The 21,365-nt window shown below is 42.5% G+C and overlaps 1 protein-coding gene across 3 annotated transcripts in view; it reads left to right on the forward strand.

The window, feature by feature from the left end:
- The window catches only part of RGL1 (ral guanine nucleotide dissociation stimulator like 1), a 121,813-nt gene that overhangs the window by 50,061 nt on the left and 50,387 nt on the right, over positions 1-21,365 (forward strand). For 2 of the 3 annotated variants that reach the window (XM_006260627.4, XM_014596055.3), the window contains exon 4: positions 6,929-7,006. In XM_006260627.4, the coding sequence (XP_006260689.2) occupies positions 6,929-7,006 (78 nt within the window). Of the gene's footprint in view, positions 1-6,928; positions 7,007-17,029; positions 17,200-21,365 lie in introns of those variants that run through there. The other variant, XM_019500293.2, reaches the window with a different exon arrangement.

A 21,365-nucleotide genomic window follows, 5' to 3' on the forward strand; every position in this document is an offset into this window, starting at 1 on the left:
AGCCTGGGGTTTTGAAAATGAAAACAAAGGTTTACATTTTCAAAGTTACCCAAAACCAAGTGGGTATTCTCATCCTTTAAATTAATGGGCATTATGCATCTAAATCCTGTAGGTGTCTTTAAAAAGTTCTGCCAAAGTTATTAACATTATTCATCATCATGATTTTTGCTTGCTTTGCAGAAGCTGAGTTAAAAAAGAACTTCAAATTTTAATGTGTGCACAAAATCTTTGTGCAATGCATGATGTGAGGGTGTTTTGAGAGAATTAAAACTCATACAAGTCCAGCAGAGCTTCAAGAGTCTGGGTCTCTGCTCTCACTGAGTTTAGGAATGCAGTGGGATATGCACCTTCTCCAGCCAGTGGATGCTTAATCCTGCACGCTACTGAGTGGTGCTGAAGACCCCAGTTAGTCTTTAATGGTAGTTGAGAGCACACCACAACACAGGAGTGTTCTGCACATTGCAGGATCAAGTCCTTGCCAGAGATCATGCCCTATATACTGCTGTATTAATCATGTAAGGAAGGACAGAGCAAGACTGCAGTCTTATTGTACTGGGTACTGAGCAAGCAGAGGGGAGTGGGCAGTCCCTGCCCCTAAGAAGATTCAGGCTAAATAGATAAGTCAAGTGTAGGTGGAGGAAGGGACAGAATATATAGTGTGAAAAATGGGTTGAGGGCAAGCATCAAACTACTTCAGTGCTTATTTATGGGGGGTGTTATTTTGGAGGGAATAAAATAAAGGGAAGGGAGAAAGGGACAGGGCAGGCGAGAAGAGAGGAAGCAGGTAATTGGGCTCAAATGAGGTCAATGAGGTATTTGTCCAGCCTGCTCTTAAAGACCGCCAGACATGGTGACTGCACCACCTCTGCCGGTGCAGTCACCATGTGTTCCAAATTCTAGTTACCTGTACAGAAAATAAGTTTTTCCTTATGTCCAACTGAAACTTTTCCTTGATTAGCTTGTGTCCATTGGTCCATGTCTTCCCGGGGGTAGGGGGTGAGGGTGGCATTTCTGAAAAGTTGTTCAACTAGGTCCTGGTGTTCTCCCTTGACATATTTGTAGGTGGCTATCAAGTTGCCTCTCGGCCTTCTTTTGCTCAGGCTGAACAATCCCAGATCCTGAAGTCTCTCCTCATAGGGTCTGTCCCCCAGGTCCTTGATCATGTGGGTGGCCCTTCTCTGCATCCTTCCGAGCTTATCCACATCCCTCTTGAAGTGTGGTGCCCAGAACTAGATGCCAGTACTTTCATGGGACCTTCTAGGGCCATGATGACAAATCATCCGTTGATTATTGACAGTGCCCTGCACATTCCAATCACAGTTCTGACTTGCGAAGTACATGTGCCCTGTTTCAGTCACCACCAGTTACACTTTACACTACCAAAAATATTCATAAGTCAGTAAAATATAGGAAAAGCAGAGTTAAGGCTTTTACCAAAGTGTATAAGATTTATTTTAAAATCAGTACTATTACAGACCCTGCACGTAAACTATAAATGTGATAAAATTACCTCAACTGGTCATTCTTTTAAACTATCAGTATCTCACCAACTTTAAGTTCACAGGTTTTTATGGGAGATAAATGAATTGTGAATGGGTCTTTCAGACAGTCTTAATATCTGTGGTACTGCTCACTGTACAAAGGGCACAGACAGAACTTCAGCTCCATAATCTAACTCATGCCACTTTACAGAAAGTGCCATGAGGTAAATCAATCTTCCTGACTAAACAGATGTTAACTGTGTCTCTGTAATCTCTTCTCTTAGGTCTGCTGCACCTCTCCCAGCTCTACTGCTGTATCTGAATAGGAAGGGGAGAAGGCAGAGCAGAGAGGTCTGTTCTGAGGTTTTTCCAGCTGTGCTGGAGTGGGGTTTTGGGTAGATTGGCAGTCCCCAGAGGTGAGGAGCTCCAGTCCCCCTCCCCACCCCCCACTTCCCCTTTAGCACAATTGAGACAATCCCAGAATGGACATCCCTCCCCTGCCTTTTCCCCCTCCCATCCAGAGACAGCACTGAGGACTAGACAGTGCTGCAGCAGTCTAGTGCCAGAGCAGACAAAAATTAATGAAGGTGCTTTGTTTTGAAGCATCTTCATTTGGGCCCGCATACAATGAGGGTTAATTTGTCATGCAGTGCAAGCTCTCTGCAGCCATTCTATTCTGTTAGGACATGGCTTTAGAGCACTTTCAAGGGACTGATCATGTGACAAATGTCATTTCTGTCTGCACCCAAAGATATTAAAGTTCCCACAACATTTTCAGTATGGCATTTGGCTTATTCTCATTTACCAACATATTTTTCCTTTCTTCATTATTTTATTGGGTACTGGTTGTTTGCCTCCTTCCACTTCAGAGATGGCAACATTTTAGACATGCAATACACACACACACACACACACACACACACACACACACACTGAATTGTAAGTGAATGAAAAAAATTATATCCACATAAAACTAGTCATTTATTGTTTGTTTAATCACATTCAGCCTTTGCTTGGATTTATGTTTGAGACCTACATTAATTACTAGACTTTTTTGTTACTTCCTTATCATTCAGTGGTGAACAATAACTCCCACACACAGTAACACACATACATGCAGATACACACAAGTTGAAGGGGTATTTCCTACATCCATTATTGAGCTTTTAAGTTTCAATCCAACAAATTAAATTCTAGTTTCATTTGTTCAGTTAGATACTTCAATGAGAGGAACTAACCTAAATACTGAACAAGATTGAAAAGTTCCATAGGCTATGGTATCCTTTTGTTTCTCATGTCTCTTTTTGAATGCAAAATATTCATACAAAACTTTTCAGTGAATAGATCTTTGTCTAATGCCTAGTGAGAACAGAATAGTGGAAGTCTGCAGCAATGTTATTCTGTACATTAGAGGCATTGTCAACTCCTCACCCATATTTAATGTTCTGTTGTACTGTCATAGATGTGATTTGCCTTTGGGAACTAGGGTGGCGTGATGTGCTTTCTAGTTTTCTTATGGGTAAATGTCTGCTTTGATTTATTCCATTCTGATATTGTATGCAATAAAACATTTTTTTCACTAATGAGATTTAGAGATGTGTTAATATTCTGCAGATTTTTATCTAATATTTCATGTAAAGAGAATATGTAGTACTGATTACACTGTTTCATATCATATTACATTATTTTAGAAGAATTAATGGTAACATAAATATGTTAATTAATTGCTTCTAGTAAAAATAGAAGCTTTCTTTACAGACTGTTGTATGGAAAAGCTTGGCCATTGCAAATCTATGCATATTAAAGGATGCCCACATTTTATTTTAAAATATACTTGTTAGAGAATTTAATGCTGAGACATGGTGCCTAATGGGCTGCTCTAGAAATGAAATCCTCTTTCTATCTGTAGAGCAGGTGCAGCAACCTTCCAATATACTGCCCCATCAGTATGCTTTAAACCTGTTCTGGAGATCACTGCTAGGGCTAGGCAAAAGGCAGGGCAGGGTGGCACTTTATAGAATACAGTAACTTGTTTAGAGAGGTTTATGCTTTTGTAGACCTTCCTCAATGCTATGAATGGACTTGCAGAGAGCAGGCGTACTAAATAGAAAGGAATAAAGTTATTTAAATACAAAGGCTAGAGAAAAGGGGAGGAAGACATAGGTGGAGGGGGAATTGCTGAGAGAGGGGAAAGTGGATTGAAGAGTTCAAAGAGGATAAAAGAAGCAGTTAACCAATGAAGGGAACTAAGGATTATAAAAGCTAGTCCAGGTAATGGGATAAGAATCCATAATTCAGTTGAGATCATACTTAGCATAGTCTTATCCATGGAAGATTTCTTGTTCCTCAATTTTGTGTCAAAGTTGCTTTTTAAAATCTTCTAGTTTAAGAGTAAGGTCAGTGAATGTCCAGGGACGTTAAAGTGTTCTGCAAAGGCTTGTGGGTCTTTCTGGAATTGATGTCAAATTGGTGTCCATCCATTCCTCAACGTAGGTAGCAGCTCATGGGATTGCATATATGACATTGGTAGAGGTGAATGATCCCAGTTGTTATAATCTGTGCTGTTTATTCCATTGATGATACAGTCTGTGCTTACAAGGGGACAGAGCTGACATCTGAGTCTTGAATAAGGTCTGGTGGCTTGGTGGGAATAGGTAGTCTATTGCTGGTAGACTGATTGGGTAATCTGCCTGCCTTCAGACTAACATAGCTAACTACTTCTCTCTAAAAGGTTTTGGAATGCTTTGAAACACTTAGAAATATATTCAGAATAATATTGCATTGATTTAGTTCATTGTTGAAACCTGTTAGAGGTTATATCAAATGGAATTAATTGTATTTATTTTGAATTCCTAATATTGGGAATGAGATTTATGAAAGGCCAAGTGGGATTAGGAAGGGGATATTAGGGCAGAGAGAAAATATGTGTATGTCTCTTGGTGTATTGTATGTCATGCTGGGTGCCAACTTACTTCAGAAGTGCTCCGATTAACTTTTGTGGGACTGCTCAGAGAAAAAATGAGCTTCCACATGGATAAGAACATGTGGAATCAGGCCCTGTTATCTTAGCCAGGCTTGTTTTACTGCAAAGGTTGGAATTGGTTGATTGAATCATGACAGATCTAAGTAAAATTGACTCCAGTAACATAACAAGGGCAGGGAGAGGGGGGCACCTGCTGCAGGCACTGACTGTGAGGGGGTGCCAGCATCCCTCTGCCACTGACTATACATGCATGCATCTCAAAGGGCTCATTCCAAGGGTTAAATTCTGCTCTGTCACATTTTCACAATCTCTTGATGCCAGTTGAGCTGTAGTGGCATAACTCAGAGAGGCATATGGACCTTTGAGAAATGTAAGACTGGAAGTTTTATATTTACACTGCAGAGTGTTGCAGCTAGACCACTTCCACTATTTAAGATGACTCATTTAAAACTAGCTCAAGTATCTCTTCATTTCACTGTATTTTGCTTTCTTTTCCTTACTTTCTGTTCCTCCGTTTCCCCATCTGTGTAATTGGGATAATGATAATATTTTCCCTGTCTCACGAGGTTGTTGAGACATAGCTGCTGTTTGTAAAGACCTTTGACATTCTCGGATTAAATGTGCCCTCAAAGAGCAAAGCATTTGTACTAGTATGGGCAGTGCTTGAACAGTTTGTCCGCCATGTCACCAACTTAAGTGCGCAGGTTGGGGAAGACTTTTTAGGCTTGAATTCAGTTGCACCACTGACATTCTTCGCAGCATCATGACCTTGACATAAAATGTTAGATGGATTACATTATGAAGGGGATTGAAAAGACTGACATTCTTCATCTTTTTTCTCTAAGATAGTTTGAACAAGAAATCTTGATTCTTTTTCATTCTCTGGGAAAGGTTCTGACGTACAGTCTTATACAGATACCTCGTAGAATTAATTCTTATAACAATGTATTTGCCTGTAGCCAAACCAGATTGTGCTGTGATCTATCAGGCTCTTATAAGCTATGGGCCAAATTGTACTATTTAGTTGCTGGAAATGCCCCGGTGTAGAAGGAAACAAAGGGAGGGGGCAGGGCTAGGACTTGACTTCCTTCCTGTCCTCTTTGTGGTGATATGCCATTGAAAGGTGATATCTTCTGAGAGTGAACAGAGAGAACAGTCTCAATACTCCTATAACTTCAGAGAATGGAACAGCCCTTTGTGTGGAGAACATGAGGGGCAGAGGGGAAATCTTTTCACAGCAGCCCCTACCGAAAGGCCAGTAACAATCTGTTCCTTAGCAGAATGAGGATGGACTAATAGTTAAATAAGAAATAATGTTAAACCAAAGTCCTGTAGAAGGAGACTCAGTGGGTGCATTTACACATGTGCTTTATTGCAGAGTTGACTAATTAGCTCTGCGGTAAAGTGTTACCGTCTACACATGCACCGCTGGAATTAAGGTGCAGTAAATTAAATAACTCCACTGTAAAATAGTTCTGTACTATCTTATGGTAGAATCATTAAGTGCACTGCAAGACATGTGTAGACAGTGACAGGGGCTGGCTGAGGCACCAGGGTGCTTAAGCGTGGGGGCTGCCTGCTTCCTAGCCCCTCACTGTAGCATCTTCATGCTCTAGCCAGTCCCAACATTGTCACCCAGAGCCTGGGACTGACCACCACCCCCTCAGCCCCACCCCATGCTCCCTTTCAGCCTGGGACTATTTTGCCCTGGCTCAAAGTGCTGTGGTCCTGGGTACATGTGTAAATGCTATGCCTGGGAGTAGTTGACTCTGATGCAAACTGCACCAGAGTTTATTGCTCTGCCTTCATTTCACATGTAGATGCACCCAATGTGCAACATTCTCTTCTTGGAGTTGGGACTAAGCCAACACCACTGGTGTGGTGGGAGGTGCAGTATAGTGATCACTAATCTATATGCAATCTTCCCCTTTCTTCCAAGCCCTCACACCTTTCCCACTGATGAGTTCTGATAATCCAGCTTTTCCCTTTAACCAAATCCCTGCTTTGCTGTCCAGCCTAACTATGAAAAAACCCCCTTTTTATTTTACTCTCAGTGGAAGACTGATGTAGCCATGATGGTCCAGGAATTATGGGAGAGGCAAGGATTTCTTAAGAAATCCTTGCCCCTCTCATATTTTACTCTCATCATTGTCACAAAATGGTCCTCGGACCCCCAAACTGATCAGATTTGGTTTCCTATTTGACTTTGGAAGTGGTTTTTCTGCTGCTCTTTTGTGCTTTTACAGACTATTTGGAGTGGTGATAAGAATGTAAATTAATATTAAAAGGAAACCTTACTAAGTCATAGGTTTTTGTCCTTCATGATATCACCTGATGGTCCTATTACCCTGATGAGCTGGGAAGTCTAGTGCTGCTGCTGAGTCCAGTGGTACTGCCATTCCAAATATATTTAGCTTGTTTTTTTTTTTTAATAACTGTCTAAAATATCCATTTTAATGTTTAGGTATGGAAACCTGGAGACCTCAAACTGTGAAGAAGATGGAAGCCAGAATTCCTCAGAGTCCAAAACAGTACTCAGGAAGTAAGTGTGGCTTTATACTGTACAGCAAAACCTCAGTCAGGATTCAGAGAGGATGTGGTCAACTTAATCATCTTAAAAAAAAAAAAAATACACAGCCATCCTTATTTGTATAAGCAAATAATTAACTGTATCAGACAGTCTGTTCCAAGGTTTGGAGTAGACTGCCACCGGAGGTGGTTCAAGTGCCTGCCTTGAACGCCTTCAAGAGACATTTGGATATTTATCTTGCTGGGGTCCTATGATCCCTGCTGACTTCCTGCCCCTGGGGCAGGGGGCTAGACTTGATGATCTTCTGAGGTCTCTTCCAGCCCTAGCGTCTATGAATCTAAGAATCATGCTTACGTTAAATGACAGAGAGCAGGATACTGCTCCAAAACCGAACAGATCTAGTCTTTTATTTTGGGGTAGATAATTTCTGGGTGAACAAACAAAGCATGTTTGTTTCCCTTGCTTCTTTTAACCACAAATATACATGGTTATTGTTTGTTATGGATTTCATTTTATATTATGGAAGTGCCTACAGACTCTAGGTGAGATGTAGCCCTGATTGTGCCAGGCACTGTACGTACATGTGTCTGTCCCCAAAGTCCCACATGCTGGAATTTTTAAATCACAGTTTAATTAGTCAATGATTAAGCATTAATCATTGTGGATTTTTAAATCATAGTTACATTTTGGTGGCTTTGCACATGCTTTGCAAAATGGTGAAACTGTAAACATTTCTTAAATTAAAAAAGAAGATGTTGTCTTCCATATGGAACATTATTTTATGTTTAAGAGGCAGGAGTCTAATGAACCTTGCCTCAGCACATCTATAAATTGATATCTGCATGATCTGAAGTCTGCATATGCATTGGCAGCGTAAAATACTCGAGTGATTATATTTGATTACCCCTTGTTGATACCACTGATTCCCTTTACTTCTCTGTACTGTATCGCTGTGACTTTCTCCATAATAACACTATCAGAGCTTCCATCAGTAAGCATTTTGCTAAATTTTCTTAACTCCAATGATCTTGCTTGTCAATGAATTGACTCAAGCAAGAGTTCATGTAGTTTAAATTCTTTAATTTGTTTTTGGGAAAAACAAGTCCAACGTTCTTTTTTCTGTCATGTGCCATATACAGTAAATAACCAGTACCTAGTAAATACAAGAAGAGAGTCTGATTTCCAAGCCCTTACTCAGCATTTTCCCCTCCCAGAAACAACATTTCTACAAAGTTTCATGAATAGAGTTTGTTTTAGTTTTCATAGTGTTAGCATTGTCCATTCCTAAGACCTTTTGGCAGGGAGGCGTTATAGAGAATGACACCGGTTTTCAAACCACATCACAAAATTATTATTAATAATTATGATTATACATTAGAAAATAGCTGACATACCAGTCCCACCATTGCAAACTCCTTTCTTAACTGGGTCGCTGGGGGGTTGTGAAGTGAGAGTATGGCATGTTCTGGGACATCTTACAGAAGCATCAGCTGGTGAGTCTGGACCTGAGATGGTACAAACTCTACCTTACCTGTAAGTCTGATGTTAATAAAGTGCTGAATACCTTGCTCCCCTTGGGTTTACTTGAGAAGAAATGTAAGTTAGTGGCTGAAGTACTGGCCTTGGAAATCAGAACTTCCTGATTCTATTGCCTACTCTGAAACTGATTTGCTTTAAATTAATACCCTACATAAGTTGCTTGAGGCTTTAACTTCACTGGGCCTTATAATGTCTCCATCTAAAGAACAGGGATAATTACATTCACTTACTATGCAATTGGAGAGCTGAAGCTCACAATTGAAAGTTCACCTTTTAAATTAATAATGACAGAAAGTTAAGGCTAGTTTGAAAGAAGAGATGTAATGCCTGGCTAGGCATTTACTACATGTTCAGTGTAGCCACTCAATCCTTTGATTCCTCCTCCATGCTTGGCAGAAAAGAGAGCTTGTGGTATTTCCCTCTGTTTTATCATGAAAGACTCATTCGGGCACATATGATAGCTTAAATTATGTAGTATGATGTGGTGGGTAGAGAAAATGGCTGGGAGTCAAAGGGTCCTGGGCTTTAGTCCAAGCTGAGCTACTGAATCCCTCATGACTTTGGACGAGCCTTTTGACCTCTCTGTGTTTTGGTCAACCAGCCATAAAATTTGAGCTAAAGCAGGACCTTGCTGCAAAACAGATGATGGATTTGAGTTTAACTTTCTGGGAAAATAAATGTCTACATCCAAATAAATATATGAAATATAGGGAATATATGATGTGGTAAAGCATAAAAGTTTCTTCAGCATGAGTATGGGATGGGTATCTTACTAAAACTAAACTATTTAAAATCTATTAAAGAGAAAAATGGGAGCAAAACGAAACAGACATTAAAAAGGCATTGAGAAAATAATGCACCAGGACGGCAGGAAAAATATAATGGAAGGGGAAAGTATGAAATAAAGAATTAAACAAGTGGAGGGGACAAGGATGAAGAAATTGCTTTCACTTATGTAAATCCAGGGAGAGTTCTATAACTTTTTTGGTTTTACTCTGGATTTACAGTTGTGAGAGAGCAAACATTGCCCCAGATGTAAACTGAGAGAAAATAGGTGAGAGTAATAAGGTAACAGATCTTGCAGTGCTTTCACATAACTCATTTAAAATGTGTCAAGTTTTATGCTGTAGGTGGAAGTGAGGCTGTAAAAGAAAAAGCATTCAACAGGAGCATATTTTGTTTTTTAAAGCAACACTGCCCATCTACACACACACACACACTCACACCCATTCATGTGTACCAGATGGAGATAAACATAACATTTAAAGCATTTCAGTTACAAACGGGCATACAGTTCCCTGTTTCCTCTACCCCCCCCCCCCCCCACCTGGGGCACTTCGAAGTCACTGCAGTTACTTACACTCTTATGCTCTTCAGCCAGGTGGGATGACAGGGGATGGGGAGCGGAGCTGACTCAGTGTGACTCTGTAGCCCCCAGGTTATTTTGTTCAGCATTCCTTTTGGAGTGCTAACACCATATTTGTAGCATATCAGGGAGTGCATATTAGGGCTGTGCGAAGCTTTGGTCCCTGATTCAATTCGACGGAGATTCGGCCCAATTCAGTGGCTGAATCTCCAAATCATAGTTTCATAGTTTGTAGGGTCGGAAGGGACCTTGACAGATCATCAAGTCCGACCCCCTGCCATGGCAGGAAAGAGCACTGGGGTCAAACATATTCATCTAGTCTCCTCTTAAAGACCCCCAGGGTAGAAGCCAGCACCACTTCACTTGGAAGTTGGTTCCAGGTCCTAGGCGCCCTGACAGTGAAGTAGCGCCTCCTGATGTCTAGTCTGAATCTACCCTCTGCCAGCTTGTGACCATTATTTCTTGTCACTCCTGGTGGTGCTTGGGGGAACAGGGACTCCCCCAATGCCTGCTGGTCCCCTCTGACTAGTTCATAACAGACCACTAGATCCCCCTTCAGCCTTCTTTTGTGGAGGCTGAACAGGTTCAGGTCCCTTAGCCTCCCCTCGTAGGGCCTGCCCTGCTGACTCCTGATCATGCGGGTGGCCCGCCTTTGGACCCGCTCCAAGTTGTCCACATCCCTCCTGAAGTGTGGTGCCCAGAACTGGATGCAGTACTCCAACTGCAGCCTGACCAATGTCGCATAGAGGGGGAGGATTACCTGCTTGGACCTGCTCGAGATGCATCTGTGGATGCATGACAAAGTACGGTTGGCCCTACTGACTGTGTCCCCACACTGTCGGCCCATGTTCATTTTGGCATCAATAATGATTCCAAGATCCTTCTCTGCCTCTGCACTGACAAGAAGGGAGTTCCCCAGCCTGTAGCTATGCTGCTGGTTCTTCCTCCCCAGGTGCAATACCTTGCACTTGTCAGTGTTGAAACCCATCCTGTTCTCATCTGCCCACCCCTGTAACCTGTCTAGGTCCAATTGCAGCCTATTCCTCCCTTCTAGCACTTCCCCCCACATCTTAGTGTCATCAGCAAATTTGAACAGGGTGCTTTTTACCCCCTTGTCCAAGTCACTGATGAAGATGTTGAACAGTGCAGGTCTGAGGACTGAGCCCTGGGGGACCCCACTGCCCACATCCCTCCAGGTCGAAAATGACCTGTCCACCACCACTCTCTGGGTGCGGCCCTCCAGCCAGTTAGTGACCCATTTGACTGTGTAGGTGTCAACACCCCAGTCCCCTAGTTTTTTAATGAGAATGGGGTAAGAGACAGTGTTGAAGGACTTCCTGAAGTCCAGAAAGACTACGTCCACTGCTACCCCTGTGTCTAAGGATTTTGTGACCTGCTCATAGAAGGCCACCAGGTTGGTCTGACAGGACCTGCCTCTAATAAACCGATCTTGGTTGCCCCTAAGCATAACCTCCCCTGCTGGCCCCTCGTGGACATGCACTGGGATAATTCTCTCAAAAAGCTTACCCAGGATTGAGGTAAAACTGACTGGCCTATAATCAAATCAAAGGGCCCTTTAATCTCTCCAAATTGAATTGGAACCCTCTGAATAGATTTGGAAAGATTTGGCAATTTGGACATAGACACAGCATAAATGTTTTTTCTACATACGTCTAGGTAGCAGGTGGCTTGTGAATGCTGTGATGCTGGGGTGCACGGAGTGTCCCACAGGAGCATGGGGGGGTCCCCAGCATGCTCAGCAGCAGACTCGGAAGTGGACCAGAAGCACTTCTGGTCCACTTTCGGGTCTGCCAGAGAGCATGCTGGGGGCCCCCCTATGCTCCCCTGGCTCGGTGACTGGTGCCTCTTGGGTTTGGGGGGGCACCCGGGGTCCACCCTGTGGCCGATCGCCGGAAGTATGTCTGGTCCACTTCTGGATTCACCACTGAGCATGCAGGGGACGCCCCGCGCTCCAGTGGGATGCTCCATCTGCCCCAGCATCGCAGCATTCATGAGCTGAGCCTGGTACCTCAAGGTATGTAGAAAAAGCATTTTAAAGCTGTGTCTATGTCCGAATTGCTGATTCTCTGCATCGAACCTTCGGATTCAGATTCGGCTGAATCGAATCAGGGACAGTGATCCAAATCAATGAATCGAATCACTGTTCCCAATTAAGGCTAAATCCAAATCCGACTCAAATAGGGCCCATTTCACACACCCCTAGTGCATATATCTGTTCAGCTTGTGCTTTTAAGTACTTTCAAAGGTGTCTGAAGCACTTCAGATGTTACGTCTATCCACGCCCACCCACCCACACTTTATCATAGTGGTTCTCTCCTTTTTTAGCTTCAAGACATACCTCCGTAACTTTTTGGGATTTAGCAGGATTCCAGTTGAGAGCCGCTGAGCTAGAATCTAGCTGGTGCCAGGTGAGGGTGGCAGGGGCAAGACCTTATCCCTATGTGCCTTGTTTTTTCCATCGTCTGCTCCCTCCGCACCCCTGTTCTGGTTGTGAGGGGGACAACAAGTGTAGGCCTCTCTGCTGTGGGTGCTCCTCCAGCAACTCACACACTGGCAGCTGGAGTCATGTGAACCTATGGCCTCTCCTGCTGGCCCTGGGAGCATGAGAGGAGCAGGGGAGATGGGCTGAGATGAAAAGTACGGCCCGTCATCTTCCTGGTAGAGCACTCTGCTAGGATCATGGAAGTTGTGGAAGGCAAGGACTAGTTGCAGTTTTTGTTTGTCTGTAGGAGGCAAAGGTGCTCAGGGGGAGGAGGAGCAATTGCTTACCTCTTGTTACAGGGGCCAAGCACTGTGGCACCCTTGGAAGGATCTGAGAATCACTACCTTTTTAATATATTGTACTAGTTGCCTTCATATGTTGTACTAGTTACACACAGCTTCCTTCCTCTTGACATGTTACTGACATTTTTGCATAGTTAGTGCATGCCAAATTTATGCAAGTCATACTACTGTACATTCAAATACTATATCCATTTGACATAAAAATTATATTTAAATTTCTAAGGGTGTGTTTGACATAGAGAGACCTCCATAGGAGTGGTGGATCTTCCCACATTATGCTTGAATTTTGTCTCAGTTAGGGTGGGGGTTTTTACAGAAAATTGAATACAAATATTTTACATTAAAATACACCAAAGCAATACACAGATGCTTTATAGGTACAAAATTACACTGTCATTCCCCCCTGCCCACCATTGCTTGTCTGATTACTTGCCTCAGAACTGACTTATAGAGCTTGAGAAGTGGATCACTTTGCGATTATCATCTGAAATTGGCAGTAACAAAAGCTCTGAATTTCTCTTGCTGTGGGGTTCTAATTCAGATATAATTGCTTGAATTACTTTTTTACTCCTAGGAGAAAAATGATATTGCTTGTGCTCACATTTTTATAAGGATTAAGGAAGTAAGAGGCAGAAACGGTAATGTTAGTGGCTTGAAATACCATGAGTCAACCTTTTTTGTGGAAAATCTCACATGAGGAATCACATAGTCAACAGTTTCTTCTTCTTCCCTCAATATTTTACTAGCTGCCTATTAAGACATGTCAGTAGGAAGTTGCAATTTGTATTTTAAAGGCTTGCCTTTACACTTTAAAACCATATTTACATCCAGTTGTATGCAAATACACTATATAAAATTTATGTTTTTAAAAACAATTTAGGATAAGACTTGATGGATAATAAAGACAGTATAACAACTTGTAAGAGAAACAGGTTTGCTGCAGGGTTCTGGGCCATAATAGCCCTTTCTCATGAAGTGTAAATACTACATTATACTGTGCACCCATCAGTTCCTTCATGCTTTGAATGGTGTTTAAATTACCCCTACCTGCTCAGGATTGCTCCAGGTATATTCACATCTTTCTTACATAGAAGGCAGATAGAAAGGGTGGTGTAGAGTCAGCTCTGCTGGCTTCATTTCAACCATGTATTCCACCACAGAAAGGGAATTCCCTGTGGCTCAGTTTAGGCCTCTTTCCAGCCCTTTTACATCCTCACAGGAGATCCAAACAGTCTGATTTTTGGCCAGGAGATTTGGCTTTCTTGTACCTAATGGAGATGCCAATATGTTGTGTTGCATCATATTTTTTTAATTGTCATCTTCTAAAGCAGTACCCTGTGGTGAATAATTGAAGCAGTTTCCCAAAAGTACTCAGCTCTCAAGATAAATAAAAAGAGTTCTGACTTAACACAGGTAGGGCAAAGCCATAAACATCCTCACACATCTTGGGAGTTTAAATAAATATTTTATGCATCCCCAATCCTGCAAACTCCTGCACATGTAAAGAAGTGGTTTCATGACTGGATGGTTATGTTAGCTTTTCATGTTGCTGAAACTTTTTATTCGCAGTTCCTCCTGTTACACTCTTGATCCTTTTTAAGAGAGTTGCTATTAGTGGCCTGTGTGACCCCTCAATTCAGTAGTTTTCAATGACTTTTCACACTTTTCCCTGCTTTTTATGAAAGAGATCATCTGACACTGAGATTTCCCTCATCTTGCATGTCCCTGGTCATTAATTCAGGGGAGTTGCCTTCTATTTTTAGTTTTTTGTTCCATTTCTTATTTATTTGCATCAGTAATAAAGTATTTAGTTTGTGATTATTATTGACATTAGAGGAAAAATATCAGGTGAGGCATAGTGTAGCAGTTCAGAATAAAGGAATGCTTAGAGAAAGGCAAAATAAAAATAATCAATATCAGATGTAGAACTAAGAGGAATAATAACAATACTAAAGGTATGCCAATATAATAGTATAGAAGACACTGAATATATAGAAATTTAAATTTAAAGACAACTATTTTTATAGTTTAGTTGTGTAGTTCAGATGTGTGCCATCTAGCCTGGTTGCCACTTATTCAGTATATAGGGCAAGTGAAAGAGTATAAGTAAGGAAGAAAATAATATTGTAGCATGCCTAGTACATTCCCACCAGATGTTCCATGTGGGCTGGAATGGACTGCACAAGGTCATCTAGTCCAGGCCCCTGCTTAAGGCAGGATCATGCCTGACTAAACCATCCCAACCAGGTGTCTGTCCAACCTACTCTTGAAAACTTACAAGAATGGAGATTTCACAATTTCTGTAGGTAACTTGTTCCAATGTGTGACCAGCTATTTAGTCAGAAAGCCCCTCCTAATCTCCAACCTAAAATTCCTCTGCTGAAACTGGAGGCCTAGTTATGGGAGACTAGGAAGAGAAAATTACATCCAAGTGATTTCAAGCTGCTTTTGAGTATTTTGTGGAGGAGATCAGTCTATCCAAGCCAAAGGTTGCTGTCTAGGGCCTCTAGGGCCTGTTGAAAACATTTAATGAATAGAGTGTGATAGGTAAAACAGTCCGTCAGTAATGTGTCCACTTTTGAGGGAGGTTGAATTCTGTATGCACAACTCTCTGAAAAAGTTCATGTCCGATATCCATTCCAAGAAGAGAGCCAGTTTTAATTTTGAATTCTGGTCAAATTTAGTGCTGACAGACTGCTGTATCAGTGCCCAAAAATTAGACACGCGAACAGAGTCACAAATGTATTAAAGAAGCAATGCACTGAAGAAATTGAATGTTTCCTTCACTTAAGACAGCAGGTATTTAACGATGGCCAGAGCTTGTTCAGGACAGATGGAGGCCAGTAAACCCTATGCTATGCAAAATACTGTATTTGCATGTACCCCAGTAAAGTACCTGGAAGTGGCTGTATGCTACAGATAAGTGCCGTGTTTGTAACAAGCTTAATAAAATCTGTTTGGTACAAAGCTTCACTTCAAGGTATTTAGTTCTTGAGATGACCAGTTGGCAAAGTGGTTTGTGAAATGAGATAAAGGACAGTTGTAACCACACTGGCAAAAGCCACTGACTTGGAACTAATGCTTGTCCATATCCATTAAGCACATCCTGTAGGCATCTCATTCAATAATTTGATTTGGAGAGATGCAAACAAATTTTAACTGGAGGCAATGTGATCATAGAATCATAGAAAATGAGGGTTGGAAGGGACCTCACGAGGTCATCTAGTCCAACCCTCTGCTCAAAGCAGGACCATCCCCAAGTAAATCATCCCTGCTAAAGCTTTGTCTAGCCGGGTCTTAAAAACCTCCAAGGATGGAGAGTTGACAGTCTCGCTGGGTAACCTCTTCCAGTGTTTTACTTCCCTCCTAGTGAGAAAAGTCTTCCTTATATCTAACTTAAACTTCCCTTGCTGCAACTTGAGACTCTTGCTCCTTGTTCTGTCATCTGCCACCACTGAAAACAGTCTAGCTGCATCCTCTTTCGCACCTCCCTTCAGGTAGTTGAAGGCTGCTACTAAAGCCCCTCTTCTTCATTTCTCTAGACTAAATAAGCACAGTTTCCTCAGCCTCTCCTCATAAACTGTGTGCCCCACCCTGCTCACAGTTTTCATTGCTCTCCGATGTTATGCCCTTGCCTATACTTTGAAATACTTACTGTATATTAAACCAGTTAAATTACTACAGCAAAGAACTTAAGAGACAGAGGAAACAAAAGGTTATAATAAAGATAAAAATGGAGATGTTTAATTAGTATGCAGTAGACTGAGACACATTTGAATCCATTAATTTATACTAATACTTTTGATGAAATACAGGAAAACTTCACTATGCCCTGATACAAACTTATATTTCTTAAGGATACTGAAAAGAAAGATCCAAAACCATAAAAACTTTCCTGATTTTTGTATCAGATGTTTAATGGAGATTTTCATATTTTGATTTTCTTTTGCTAAGATATTGACATTTAGGGTCAATAAAAGAGGTTTTTTGTCTGTGCCAAACCAACTGAGGATCAAGAAACATACCCAGTAAGTTCTGTAGTACAAAGAATGCCTAAACTTTAAGCCCCAAATACTCTCTTGTTCCACATTCCCAAGCATTACCACTGTGTCAGCATAACAGACGATTGAGGTTTGACTTCCAAATGACATGGGGAACAGTAGAGTTGCTTTGAAGGTAAAAATAGAGAAGACTAGTTTTCCTATCAAAATTACTTTCAGTTAAATAGTTTAGACTGAACTGGCATCTCTTGCATATCATTCAAGTGACAAGGAACACAACTTAAATTAAAAAAAACACAACTGGTATCTGTTTTTGCCTCATAGTGAATATTGCTGAATCTGCTTTAGCTATAACAATGAAGACAGCATGGAATCCGCAACTTTAGAAAGGAAGCTGTAAATGAGGTCACCCAAGGACGAAATACAAACTGACCAATCTCATTCGAGACCCATGAAATAAAAACAACGAGCCAAGTAAAGGGAATGTTGATCAGGTGAAACCCCTTGTTTATTCACCTCTAATACAAAGTAATGCAGTATTCTATACTCAAAATCATAACCATTCAAACCTTTCATATCAGCACTACAGTGTTTTGGACAGTTGCTATGATTTTGTTTAAGTCAGTAGCATAACTAAGGGTAGACACCAGGTCTGGATGCCAAGTTAGAGGTGGGTTATGAAAGGCATCCCCAGGGGCATCTACCCCACCATAGCTATGGTCTGTGTTTGGGGAGCTTGCACCACTGCAGCAGCTGCTATGGGCCCTGTGCAAGGAAGTAAGTACTTGACTCCCTCCTAACCCCCGTTCCCCCCCCGGGTGCCAAAATTCCTAGTTATGCCTCTGTTTGACAAAGAATTTGCCTTTTATTTCCTTTTGAGCTTAATTTTCCTTTTGGAACGTATGGTCATTCATTACAGGGCTTCATAAATAATAATACTCTGAAAACACCAGTTTTAGGAGTGTAGACACTAAAGAAATGCAAGACAAATGAAGAAAATTGGCTAGAATTTTCTAATGCCCTGGAAATCCACAGTGGGAAGCATTTAAAATTCATTTGGGGAAGCTACAATCAACATTCATTCCTGTAAAGTCAATTAAGCTAAAGCAACAGAAACCAATGTGGTTAAGTGAGGAAAAGTAAGGAGCCAAGTGAAGGGCAATTTAAAATGTGAAAGTAGGAGACTTCTGAAAACAAACAGAACTAAGGAAAAGGAAACGTTAGAAGAGCGAAGAGAAACAGTGAATGGCATCACAATTAACGTAGAGCATAACAGTGACTTCTCATCTTTGAGGAAGAACGTTATTCTCTCACCAATAGTGGTTTTAACTAAATAAATTGCTCCCAGGGTCAAAAGAAGAGAAAGATATTTCTACAGAAAGTTACTACAAGGGTTTAAGGTTTAGATATCATGGCAAGAAAATAAATGGGAGATTCTTTGATAGTTGTACAAGTTTTCCTGAATTCAGCAGTGTTCTTGAGGATTTAGCAAACAGCATAAATCCCCATTTATTTTCAAAAGGATAAAATTGAGAAAATGTAATTAGTTTAACTTCATTTGTGAAAAAATGTTGGAAAAAGGAGAGTGGTCAGAGTAGGTGTTGCAAAACACTGTTCAGTTTATGGTCTGTAGCATAAATTCAGGAAAAGGGATAACGTTGCAATGAATGCTTTGTCTGGCCAGTTAACTTAGGAAGAAACTACACATACAATCCCTGTGCAAATGTATTTTGTGCTAAACAATTGCTTATTTTCATAACATTTTTTGTCCTAGGGACAGTACAGCTGGACTTGACTAAGGGTACACCCCCTAACCAAAGCTTATTCCATGAAATCTCCCTATATTCATTCTTTAAATATATTGGTACAGGAGGATGGCTGGTGTGGTCCTGAAAATTCCTATGGAGAGGTGACAGTTATCCTCAAGGCCTTGGGTCATAAGTACTCTTTCAGTTAAGAAGAGAGAGTTTCTATTGTAGTCTCTTGCATGGAGTGCAAGAGATATAAGCAGGGATCCGGGTTTTCTGTTTCCCATGGAAAAACGGAGTAAACAGTGGATTTTGCATTTTATTAGAAGCAAACACGGATTTTATCAGAGAAACCCACGAACTTTGCCATTTTGCAGTGAGCTCCCTGCAGGCTGGCAGAGTTCCAGCCTGCAGGGAGCTGGGAGGGACCAGGAGGAAGCCAGAAAAACAAGGGGCACCACGTGCATAGACATGCACCTGGCCCCAAGCAGCCTGCAGAGCAGCTCCAGCAGGCAGGTAGTGGGGGGGGGAGAGGGGTATTGAGGCCCCTGTAGGAGAGAGCTGGGTGGGGCTTGGGGCTGCAATGCACAGCTGCAGGGCCCCAGCAGGGAGCAGGATGGGGCTGCAGGTGGATTGTCCAGGGAAATGGGAGGGAGTGGGCCAGTTCCCCGCTGTTGTGTGCATTCCCAGGAGGCAGGGAGACCCGCGCACCCCCAGATCTGTACCCGGGGCAAGCACAGGCTGTAGGCTTTAGCTCCTACTCTGTTTCCCTCTCCTGGGGCCCTTCGAAGCCAGCGGGCATTACCTGGTGTGGCTGGGGACAGCAGGGCTACACGGGGATTCCTCACTGGTGCAAGCTACCCTCCTGTGGCCCTGATGATGTGCCACCAGTGCCTCCTGCTGCTTTGAGGGGTGCAGCCCCATGCTGCTGCCCTTATTGCAGTCCCATGCACAGGAGGCGCGTCACTGGGGCAGCGGGGAGGCTAGGAGCGATGAGGTTTTCTGCGTGGCTCCTTGGCTCCCTGCTGCACCAGGTCATGGGGGTAAGGTGTGGGGGGGAAGCAGGGCTTCAGGGAACAATGGCGAGCAGGGAGAGCAAGGAATTCCTGCATGCCCCGCTGTCCCCAGCAGAGACAAAGGAGGTGGATGGAGCTGTGGGCTGGGGTTTGCCTGACCTGAGCTGGAGGGTGGGCAGGTGGATTGGAGCCTCCCCACCCCACCTCGTGCCCCACCCCAGCTCAGGTTGGGTGAACCCCAGCCTGCAGCTCCCTTCCCTCCCCTCCCTTTCTCCCCCCTTGCTTCCTTCACTGGAGCAGCACTGGAGTTGGGGGGAGGGGGGTCTAGAGGGGAGAGGCTGCATCCAGACTCCTCCACTGGGTTGGCTCTAAAGTGTAGCTCATTTCCATCTCACTCGCCCCCTGACCCAACAATGAACATCTTTTGGGTTGGGGGGGTCACTCTAATTCATGGAGCTTTATGTGAAAGTGCCATGAGTTACAGTTGGGACCTCCGTGTCTGTCAGCACCCATAGAGGACTCTGCCTTTAGTTTGCCATGTCCTGTTTATTTAGAGCATGAAAGCTTTGGGGTTGCTACAGTCTCATCACATCACATCACATCACAATATGGAAAAATTCCATTAAAGTGTGGGATTGTAATCTCCATTTTTAAAGGTGGCAAAAATTACATTTGCCCCCTTCCAGCTCCCTGAACACTTCTGGTTTGAGTCAGAATTTTAAAAATCTTACGTGCCCAGTCATAGACAAGCTTCCTATCAGGAACTCCTCTGACAACTACAGAGCTTAAACTCATTACTGAATCAAGCCTGCCAATGTATTGGTTTTAAAACAAGAATCAGAATAAAATATTCTTCTACAGCCAACAACACACGCACACTACAACGTGCAATGTCAGATGGAGAGTTATAGTGAGCAAACCATGGATAAATAATGGATTCCGTGACGTTGCTTTCCTAATGTTGCTTTCCTTAGAGGTCTCCCATTCCTATCTGTTTCTTGGTCTGTCGAGTACAGGCAGTTTCTTCCCAGGGACATCCAGCATAGAGATGCTACACAATATGGGCACTTGTCCAACCCTTCTCCAGAAAACTTCTCCCCCTGACATACCAATTAAATAATCAGGTGATAGGTCAGGAGGCTGCAGCCACTGTCTGCTCAACATACTTTTTATTTTCTTTCCTTCTTCCCTCTTGACTGAAATGGCTTTGCTGGCAAAATCAGTGTCTGTGCCATGAACTTTTCAACTCCACTTTGTGAGATTGGGTTTTTATTAAACTTTGTTTATTTTGTAGTGTATGTTTGAACGTGCCTATCATCAGAGCCTCTGGAAACTGCTAAATATACAAATGTGTCAAACAATATTAGCACAAAAAAGCTGTGTATGAGCTGTCAGTTTGAAATTGGCATCAAAATGGTAAATTCTTGCAAGAGAATGCTCAATCCAGTTTGTTGCCTGAATTCCACTGGTACCTCTAACACAGAAAGAAACTTTTTGAGCACACAGTATGGAAATAAAAGCAGAAAAATCTATATTTGTAATAAACGTATCTTTTACATTTATTTCCAGCAAAGGAGCTTGCTGATCTGGCCACATGGGGCACCAGTTCGGCACAGGGTATTTGTGTCGTGGAGCTGCACTGTGCTGCCTGTCCCCCCTCATGTCACTCCTCTCTGCTGTGGAGCCTGCTGCTCCAAAGCATTTGAGCCGACCCGTGCCCCAAAGGAGTTGGCAACTGGCAGGTCACTGGGGGAAAGAGACATCTGACCCACAGATGACTGGGTCACAAGTTCCAGTCTGTGTCACAATAAGGCTGCCGCCCTATGGTCAAATGGAGGGGCAAGGTCTGTTCAGAAGAAAGCTAACAAACACAAAGGGTTTAGACTGTCACATCCT

The sequence above is a fragment of the Alligator mississippiensis genome, chromosome 5 (genome assembly GCF_030867095.1).
Source record: "Alligator mississippiensis isolate rAllMis1 chromosome 5, rAllMis1, whole genome shotgun sequence".
Classification (NCBI taxonomy): Eukaryota; Metazoa; Chordata; order Crocodylia; family Alligatoridae; genus Alligator; species Alligator mississippiensis.